General features: G+C 36.1%; 1 protein-coding gene across 1 annotated transcript; it reads right to left on the reverse strand.

Annotated features, from left to right (window-relative positions):
* Nucleotides 1-6,959, reverse strand: LOC140149685 (cytochrome P450 20A1-like). The gene is made up of 11 exons (XM_072171757.1): nucleotides 6,838-6,959; nucleotides 6,421-6,470; nucleotides 6,013-6,182; nucleotides 5,182-5,327; nucleotides 4,408-4,575; nucleotides 3,955-4,033; nucleotides 3,642-3,818; nucleotides 3,093-3,213; nucleotides 2,018-2,129; nucleotides 1,127-1,191; nucleotides 1-291 (listed from the first exon to the last, which is right to left on the reverse strand). The coding sequence occupies exons 1-11, from the start codon at nucleotides 6,919-6,921 to the stop codon at nucleotides 42-44; spliced, it is 1,422 nt and encodes a 473-aa protein (XP_072027858.1). The 5' UTR covers nucleotides 6,922-6,959; the 3' UTR covers nucleotides 1-41.
* Nucleotides 6,960-10,586: the final 3,627 nt, after the last annotated feature.

Raw genomic sequence — 10,586 nt, forward strand, 5'->3', positions numbered from 1 at the left:
TGCAATCGTGCACCTTACCGAAGAATGACCCATCTATGAATCTAGCGTTTCTCTTTTGTAACCCAGACCTCTTCCTTTGGAGAGGTCACAAACCCATAGACTGGCTCTACCACCTGTCCCTCAACAATGTTGAACTTAAAAGCCCGACACAAAACAGCTAGAAATACTGCAATTTCCGCATAGGCAAAACGGTAGCCAGGGCATATTCTCTTGCCGGAAAAACCAAAAGGTTGGAAGGCAAACTTGTCTCTCTTCTTCCTGTTCTCTGGACTGAAGCGTTCTGGATCAAACCTAACAGGGAAAAAAAGACAACAAAAAAAACCAGATTGAACAGATTGGCTATATAATAGATTCTTAACAGTGCAATGTCCAATCCATCAATCCAGGGCAATGTTCATAAGTAGCACATTTTTTTTTTTTTTTAATCTGTGAAAGTAGCTTTAGCAATATACTTAGTAGTTGTATTATCCCATGATATAATGAGGATATGTACAACTTTCTATTTCCCATACAACTTTCTATTTCCCATCCTTTGGCGGCACCAGGAATTTTTTTCGGGGGCATTGGGGTAATTTGAGGGGTTTTGCCAAAAACATATTTGAGGGGGGCTAATGCCCCCTTGCCCCCCCCGTAGCGCTGCCACTGCAGATTTCACTAAGATTACCAAATCATCAAAATGTCGCTTCAGCCACTCGGTAGGTGAACTAATACTCTTATTTATCAATTCAAATTTTGCAGTCTTAAAAGTGGATCATTAAACTTGAAATTTTTGAATAAATTTGTCAGGTAGGCCATCTGTAACCCTTTTTAAATCCAAAGCCTGAACCCCATACCGTTACTTGCTCCACTCGCTTCGCTCCATGTGGTCATTGGCAATTCAGCCCAGCCTCCCCACTCAACACAGTTGAGTAGTTACCAAATCTTTCAACGACCCCCTTTGCAATGATTTTCCTTCAAATTTACCCCCCTTTTTCATGCAGACTTAAAAAAATATTTGTAAATTCATGTCAACTCCTCTATTTGGAAGTAGTCATCTTTACTTTTATAATACATCAACAATAAATCTCTGTTCAGACATATAGCTGAGTTGTTATCATGGCAGGGATAAATTTCAAATAGCACTTACTTTGCTGGGTGGGGCCATTGTTTTTCATCTTGAAGTGTCACACCTAATGCGTGGATGACTGGGGTCTGTATAGGTAAGAAAAGTAAGTATCATAGAATGGTGCAAAAATCAAACCAAAAATAATACAGGGCAAGTCCAAATGTTCTGTACCAACATTTTAAAAAAGCTTCCAAATATCTAGTATCATTCAAATCATAATCCAAAATTGCAGGATATGAGACGGACTGGTTACTGGTATATTGTCTATTGTACAGTTGTATGACACAGCTTTATAAATAATAGATAATAGTGAATACTACCTCTTTTAGTTTGCAAAAAAGATCATTTGAAACGACCAGCCCCGGGGGGGGGGGGGGCACTCAACTTTAGAAGTGACGGGTATGTGCCTACCAGCGTCACGAAGTAGGGGCCTATCAGGTACAAAGCGTTATTTTAAAAAAGGGGGTCATTGGGTACAAACAAAATAAAAAAGGGGGTCATTGGGTATAATATTTTGAAAAGGGGGTCATTGAGTAAAAATTTTAAAAAAGGGTCAGGTCAAAATTTGTGAAAAGATGGAGCAAAATTTTGAAAGTTTCAGCAAAATTTTGAAAAAATGGAGCAAAATTTGAAAGTTTCGGCATTATTTTTTGGCATTTTGATGAAGCTATTCTAGAAAGTCTAGAAAAAAGGGGGTCATTGGGTAGCCGCAACTAAAAAAAGGGGGGTCATCGGGTATGACTTTTAAAAAAGGGGTCATCGGGTATAGTCGACTTCAAAAGAGGGGCCTATTGACAGGCACATACCGTCACTTCCAAAGTTGAGTGCCCCCCCCCCCAGGACCAGCCAAAACCATGGATGTTGAATATTATGTGTATTAGTAAATTTTGTTCAGTCACACTGAATACTTACACCTTTAGGTATAACATGTCCTCCCAGCTTGGTGTCAGTGTCGTCACATCTTGCAGCCCAAGGACCCAAGATAGAAGCCCTAAGACTCTCATCTAGTACTTGTCTCAAGTAACTATGATATGATTCAATGCAAAAATATATAAGTAAATACCAATGCTTCAATATTAATTGAAATGATAAGTACATCACAGTGTAATGTTATGCAGAAAACTTTTAACTGAAAATTAGCATGCTACAAAACAAAAAATACAAATTACACTATGCAGTAATCATGGTAATCGTAGTGAAACCTTAACCAGAATCTGCTAGATTTTGAAACTTGTATCTATTTGAATGGAGTGAAATCATTTTGCTGTTTATACCTTGCACAAAATATCAACTTTGGAAAGTCAGTCAAGTTGACTCAACAGTCATGCTATTATTTTTTCTATCATGTAAAAGGCTGGTGAAAGTGTTTTGGAAATTGAATGAAATCCCAACATCATATCAGAAAACAAAAGGTTCACTTTTGGGCCTATATGTTAACTTTGTTTGATATGATTTTGTTCTGCTTTTTAACCAGCCTTTTTAATGTTAGAAAAGATAATAGTATGACTGTTGAATTTCCCAAGTTGATATTTCGTGCAAGGTATAACCAGCTGGGTAATACACACCCACCCAGCAAACACAAAACGTTTCGACATCATTCGCAAAAGGTTATAAAAGGTTGTCAGAAAACGTTTAATGTCAGGTTATATAAAGGGTATATACGTTTTCATAACATTCGAAAACATTTTTGATAACCTACTGCAAATATTTTAACATAATGTTATTTAAGTGTGGACAAAATATTTGGCAAAAAATGTTTGCAAAAAATATTTTACAGTAACATTTTGAAAACATTTTAAAAATATTGTTGTAGTGTGTTTTCATACAAAACATTTTAAAACGTTTTCATGACCTTTACATTACCCGACATAGACCTAATGTTATTAAAACGTTTGTACCTAAACCAAAACCCAATATATAACTTATTTAATACGTTTTAAAAACATTTTTGTGTTTGCTGGGCATGTGTTGACTGTATAATACTCACACAAGTTGTGTGATATGACTTGGGTCCACGTCTTCGTCACCCAAAACACTCTCTATCTCTTTGTGCAGTTTCTTCTGAATATCTTGATGAGTTGCGATGAAATACAAAGTCCATGCCAGCACTATTGCAGAAAAACATGGATAACAGAAACAGCTGATTAAATACTCCTTGCTAATATTGAAGGGCAGTTCCCACACTTTATTTTGCTCACAACTCGGGGACAAATTATTGCAGCAATATTCCGATGTAACCTAGACTCAAATTGAACTTTTTAAATATAGTCAAATAGCTACCACATTGAACCAACTGCCAGATTTTGAAACTCAATGATATGGAGTTAAACCATTGTACAAGGCATGTATATACGAAATTTTGCAAATTATTTGTCTCATGGCAGGGATCCCAGTCTGAATTAATAGGCTCCTGAAATGCTGAATTTTTGGACCGAGGACTCTGGGTCTGAGACCTATTCAAACAGCCTTCAAACTCAGAAAGAGGGACATTTTTTGTCTTCATATCTTTTTCTCAAAAGGATGAATACACACTCACTGTTGCCAGAAGTATGGAATCCACCAATGACATAGGTTATAGCATCATCCTTGATTTGAGTTTCTGGAAAATTGTTCTCCAGTAGAACATCAATGAATAGTTGACGCTCAGGTGGTGGAGGGTTGTCACGTCTCTGCTTGATGATGGCATCAATGGTCGACAGCATCTGGGCTCTTGCTGAAAGATATATGTGAGAGAAACTATCATTGGTTAAAAATGCAATTGTTAACAGAGTTCAGACCCAAATTTGGGCTGATATTCATCTGGATGAAAAACTTTGTTACCTTAGTAGGCCGATGCAAGGAATGCCTACCTTTTTTGAATGCCTTGTCCCTATCAGTGCCTTCCTCAGGAAGTCCATGTGCAAGACTATGTTCCATCTCATGCCAACACTAAATGATAAGGGACAAAAAGGGAATATCAGCTTAATGTTTAATGTAAAAAGTCTGTATTTGGTTCAAATATTCTGAAGCCAGTCAAAACAGGCATTCATTTAATAAAACATTTTGTATTTGGCCGTTGCGATTCTGAGAGAGGAAGTGACCCTGATTAGTATAAACGATTCACCAGCAGTCCACTGTAGCTTGATCTGTGTGGTTTAGTTGGATTTAGCTGTAGATTAGAAATATCTATCATTATAATTGTCGATTCACCTGGGCTTTTCTATCTTCTAAATAAATATTAACAACAGGCAGGACGTGTATAAAAATGTCTGCAAAACACTGCAAATGGAGAGATATACAATGTATTACAACAAGCTACTTACAATATCATAATTCTTTCTGAATGCCAAGGAAACTTTGTCATCCTTGAAGTAATCTCCAAATGATGTTCTTGCGATTCCTTTAAGTACCAATGCTGTACTATATTGCTGCAAAGGAATATGTTCATCCTTGGGTAGTGTCTTCATCTTGGTCACTAGCTCAGCTACCAACTATTTAAAATCAGGAAATTGCCAATTGAACACAGTTTTGCCAAGTTTGTCTCAGAACACAAGTTTGCCCTGCTTAAATACTAATCACATCAAACCTTTGTCTTGTCTTTTCAATGTGAGGTGTATGTGCTGGCTAGAGTTAATATATTGTAGCCTATTCATAAAGGTATCTTGTATTGTAGTATCTAGGTACTGGTCATATCTTTTACAGAAAAATGTTACAAACTAAAATATTGTCTTAAAAATGCTGATAAATTATTTTACAAAAATAATTTTAACGTTCAATGTCATTTGCAAATTCATAAGTCGGTGCTTGTTCATTGAAATATCATATATCCTGGAACTGTTGAAATATATAACATGAAAAAAAGACAAAAAGTTTAAAGTTAAAGGCTTATTCAGTGATCCTAAAATTGTGAAGAGTAAGTCATTAAAATTGTCATACTTATCCACTATCAGGGTATGTTAGCACCCCGAGGTTAGCACATCTATATGACACTATAACAATGGTGCCTAAATCTGAATTCTGATGATTTTTACGATCCTCCGGATGATCACTGAATATGCCTTTAAGCATGTGGCCAATGCAAAAGTCATCGAACATACCTCGTTGAATGTGCCCATGTAATAACGCACAGCATCATGGCTGAAGGCTTTGTCATAGAGATTGCGTCTATTCCTTCCGTCAGCACCATTTGCATATTGTATACTGTTTGCCCCAAAAAGTGGTTGGAATAGAGCAAATAAATAAGCTGAAAATCAAGTTTACACACAAATGCTTGAAATCAGCTCCTGTAAGAATACCGGATCATAGAATTTGATATGTAGGCATGTTACCTTTTTGTTGATGACATTCAAACAATTTTTTCTGGCCTTAGCATCTGATTAGCAACTTCTTGAAACACACTTTAGTGAGGGCAAATTCCATGTTTTTTACAGATTCTTGTCATTTTGGTTGAATTTAAATAAATAATTTACATTGTATACCTCATTGGATTAGACCAGGTTATAATAGTTCACTCAAGTCGGAACAAATCATAAAAAATTACATTGCCTAATCCTAAATTGGTTTGTTATACAGTGTACCCCTCTATTACCATCAATCCGTCTTAAAATGTGGGTGCCGACAATCGGCCTGAATCGTCAAAAAGTGGCTGAGAAGAACAACAACAAAAAATTGGCAAATGGTGGAGGGACACGTCTCCCTGCTCCCCCCCCCCCCCGACTGACGCACATGCCTTCAGAAAAACATCACCAGATGATAATATGGTTATCAGTTTAGAAATAGATATCCAAATCATTTCTTAATTTAAACAGTCAATCAAAAATTCAATTAAAGAACATTTTTGATTGCAATATGTATTCATTTGTTAATTTATGACCATCCAGTGATACAGCCATGCAGTATTTTTTTTAGGGGGGAAACCATGTACTTACGTGGTTTATCAAATATAGTCTGGTGTTCTCTGAAGAGCTCTGGTGATGCAATACTAACAGCTAACTTTGTTCCCCACCAGAAAGATGCGATAGGTCCGTAGTCTTCATGTAGATTCATCAGGAATTCATGCATACTACCAGCCTTTCCAATATCTGGGATATTGCCATCCCTAAACATGGCATCAAAATAATGATTGCATTTGCAAGTTTGTCTGTTTATGATGAGCATTATTGTATGCAAATTAATGTATGTATATTTGAGAGAGTAAGAGATCGAGTGAAGGTGAGAGAAGTATGACAGCGAAAGAAAAAAGTTCTTATGAACGACTGTTGGTTTTGCATGTGCCTCTGTGCCAAAAAAGTGTGATAATTCATACTTTCTGGTGAAGATACTGAGATATAACTTACTTAGGATCTGATGGATCCAGGCCAGGGATTGTGGTTACATGTTTGGAGCCCTATAATGAAAGAAAGAAAAGCAGATTCAGGCAACTTTCACCTGTAATTTCTACAAGTGTGGCTTGATAGCAATGATATGATGAGTACTGTATAATGTGATTCAAGAGAATGTCTCTTTCCACAGTAGGTCCTTAACAGCATCTAAACAAATTGTTTAGAACATTCGCAAAAGTACAACCATATTGGTTAAAGGGTAGACATGGTATTGTTGGTCGAAGCAACTATAACTCATAAACTTAAATTAATATTTATTGACATTTATATATTATTTACATTATATCTATATGAAGAATTAGGTTCATTCAGTGAAAATTAAATCTGTCTAATCCATCTTTATTTTGAATGAAGAATTAATTATGTACTTACTGGGTAGAAATAAATAACAGCCCCAATAAGCACTGTCACAACTGTGATAGCAAATATGACAAAGACAAGCATGGTTCCACACATACAGTAACTTCAGTTTCAGGTCTACAAATTAACTGCAAAAGAACAATACTAAAAAGTATATTATTACATTGAACCCTCCTTTTATATCCATGCAGCATTTATACATTGGTAGGCCTATGCAGTGTTTTGAGATTTGAACCAATGAAAATCACTCAAGGAGGATGCTGATACTTGGAGCAACATTTTCTATATTATGCATGTTTATACCAAAACTTGTTTTGTTGTGATTTAAGTAGATAAAACCAGGGAACATCAAACTGTTTCGTAAATATATGAAAGATGTAATAGGCCTATTTACTCGTATATCGTCAGTAGGATATTAAGCCTACACAATAATACACATATAAGTACACAGTATATCAGTGACTGGCCAGCCAATATCCCAGCAAACACAAAACGTTTTCGACATCATTCGCAAAGGGTTATAAAAGATTGTCAGAAAATGTTTAAATGTCGGGTTATATAAAGGGTATATTAAGAGTATAAAACGTTTTCATAACCTTAAAAAGCATTTTTGATAATCTACTGCTCAGCAAACAAAAATGTTTTACAGAAAACGTTTAAATGTCGGGTTATATAAAGGGTATAAAAACGTTTTAATAACATTCCAAAAACATTCTTGAAAACTTGATACAAAACATTCTAAACAGAATGTTATATTGTGGTTGAAAAAATATTTTGCGAAAAATGTTTGCCCAAAATATTTTCAATAACGTTTTAAAAACGTTTTCATGACCTTTATATAACCCGACATTTAAATGTTATTAAAAGGTTTTGAAAAAACATTTTAAGAACATTTCTGTGTTTGCTGGGTTCAAATATTTTAACATAATGTTATTTAAGTTTTGACACAATATTTGGCAAAATGTTTGCAAAAATAGTTTACAATAACATTTTTGAAAACATTTAAAAATATTGTTGTAGTGTGTTTTCATACAAAACGTTTTAAAACGTTATCATGACCTTTATATAACCCGACATTTTAATGTTATTAAAACGTTTTTACCTAAACCAAAAGCCAAAATATAACTTATTTAAAATGTTTTTAAAACGTGTTTGTGTTTGCTGGGATACATAGACAGTCACACAGTTGTTTTTTGTTGTGTGTGCTGACTGGTTTCTATGAATGTACAGGGTCTTTTGGGGTGCGTTTGTATTCAATCCTAACCATGCATAGCTAATTAATACAAAGTCAAGTTCAATTGAACACAGTTGCCGTGTGGCTATACCACACATGTTGTATAGTTTTATATTTTGCCTTATTGAATTGAATGTTAAACACCCTATCATAAAGTCCGCTATGTTAGTATTCAAATTAATAAATGAAGAATTGAATTTTAGTTCACAATAGGCCTACATAGGGGCCTATTGCGTGGTTGCTTACCTGAAATTTGTAGCAGATCGATTTGACGACTCTATTTTCTGGAAGTGTCCGGAAACTTGATACCTATCTCAGGCTTCCCTAAACAGCATAAATATTATAGAAACACTTTACAGAATTTCGATTCCGATCATTCAGCGGTGTCAACTGGATCGTAGACTCTGGATGTAGCGCCTCCATCCTTATTCAGAGAAGGTTGGTTAGCCACAGCGGGGGCAAAGTGCCCCTGACAAAATATGAAAGAGGAAATTGCCCCACTGACAAAAAAATGAAAGAAAAAATCGGGAAGACAAAGGAAACCAGAATTATTTTTATCTTTGAGACCCCTCCCCCCACCTAAACTGGGAAGACATTTTACCCCCCCTCACACACACCCCCACACCTCCTCCTCCCTCCCTTGGCCAAGAAAGTATATACGCCACTGCTCTGTAACCCTCATTTGAAGCACGCGGTTCTCTGTCGAGAATATGCACTTTCTTTAGGTCCACGTGATGTCCTGGGGACTCTATAGGCTACGTGCCGAGATATCTCGGACGAAGTTGAGCTATGCTGGCTATGCTCACTAAATCGTGTTTTTCAATAGAGATCTTTGTGTTTCTTACATGCATGTATGATTCCGAACAGGGGACTAAGGCAAGACATTCGGGACCCGTAACGTCCGCTTTATCCATTTTGTCTTTGGGCGCAGCCTGACAGTTCATTTCCAAACCACGATCATAAAATAACATTATGTTCTTGATCATATATACCACCCAAACGAATCATTTTCCAGGCCTAACATATCACTAGATGCCAAAAACTGTAGTGTAGCTATCTTCTGCTAATATTGGTGCGAATGAAGTAGTGTGGTAAGGCCTATCTACCTCTAATACACCTAATCTTATTTTGGTGTTGATGAGGCTTCGAAGTAGTGTAGCTAATTTTGGTGTTGATGAAGTGGTGTGGATATCTACCGCTGATATTGGTGTTGATGAAGTAGTGTAGCTATCTACTGCTAATATTGGTGTTGAGGAAGTAGTGTAGCTACCTATCGCTGATATTGGTGGTAATAAAGTATATTAGCTATATATTGCTGATTTTGGTGTTGATGAAGTAGTGTAGCTATCTACTGCTGATATTGGTGTTGATGAAATAGTGCAGCTACTTACTGCTGATATTGATGATTGTAAAGTAGGTAAGCTATCTATTGCTGATTTTTGGTGCGGATAAAGTGGTGTGGTTATCTACCACTGATATTAGTGTTATTGAAGTAGTGAAGTTACCTACTGCTGATTTTAGCGTTGATAAAGTAGAGTAGCTATTATTACTGCTGATTTTGGTGCTGATGAAATAGTGTAGCTACCTACTGCTGATATTGGTGTTGATGAAGTAGGTAAGCTACCTATTGCTGATTTTTGGTGTTAATAAATTGGTGTGGTTATCTACCACTGATATTGGTGTTATTGAAGTAGTGTAGCTACCTACTGCTGATGTCGGAGTTGATGAAGAAGTGTAGCTACGCTACTTATTCCTGATATTGGTGCAGATGAAGTAGGTAAGCTATCTTCTGCTGATTTTGGTGTTAATGAAGTGGTGTGGTTATTTGCTCCTGGTATTGGTGTTATTGAAGTAGTGAAGTTATCTACCGCTAGTATTGGTGTTGATGAAGTAGTGTAGCTAGTACCTACTGCTGATATTGGTGTTGATGAAGTAATGACGCTAGTCACGCTACTTACCGCTGATATTGGTGTTGTTGAAGTATTATAGCTTAGATAACCACACCACGTCATCAACACCTAAATCAGCAGTAGATAGCCACTCTAATTCATCAACACTATAAAATCAGCAGTAGGTAGCTGGTCGAATCCAACCAAAAGTGTCCACGGGCCAAAAATAAAAGTCCGAAATAAAAATGTCTCCACAATTTTTTCCTTTTGCCCATTGATTGATGACATATTGGCCTTATAGGAACCAAAAGTGCCATTACTAATCTTGAAAAATAAATCCAGGACGTGTGATAGTAAATGTGATATCAAAACCCAATGTTACCTACGAATACCACTAGGATGCTTTCACTATCGCAATACTAATCAACCTAAAACAAATGGAATATTCCCATTAACGCTTTTTTCGTGTAATGTAGACCACAGGGTGTCAGGAAAATGCTAGCTCAACCAGAAAATATTTGTTTTATTTTTATAACGCGATCAATATGATCTTAGTCAATTTATGCTAGTTTATTTTTGAAAATGAAGTTTAGGTCAGTTTGTGTATTTTATTTATCAAATGAGTATGAATCAATTTA

This window comes from Amphiura filiformis, chromosome 4 (genome assembly GCF_039555335.1).
Source record: "Amphiura filiformis chromosome 4, Afil_fr2py, whole genome shotgun sequence".
NCBI lineage: Eukaryota > Metazoa > Echinodermata > Ophiuroidea > Amphilepidida > Amphiuridae > Amphiura > Amphiura filiformis.

Bases quoted from the DNA above. Each gene is read 5' to 3' on its own strand.
- LOC140149685 (XM_072171757.1), bottom strand. From the start codon at position 6,921: ATGTGTGGAACCATGCTTGTCTTTGTCATATTTGCTATCACAGTTGTG. The intron at 6,471-6,837 runs GTAAGTACATAA...CTTTCATTATAG, and splicing joins CTGTTATTTATTTCTACCCA to GGCTCCAAACATGTAACCAC. The intron at 2,130-3,092 runs GTGAGTATTATA...ATCATATCATAG, and splicing joins AGTCATATCACACAACTTGT to TTACTTGAGACAAGTACTAG.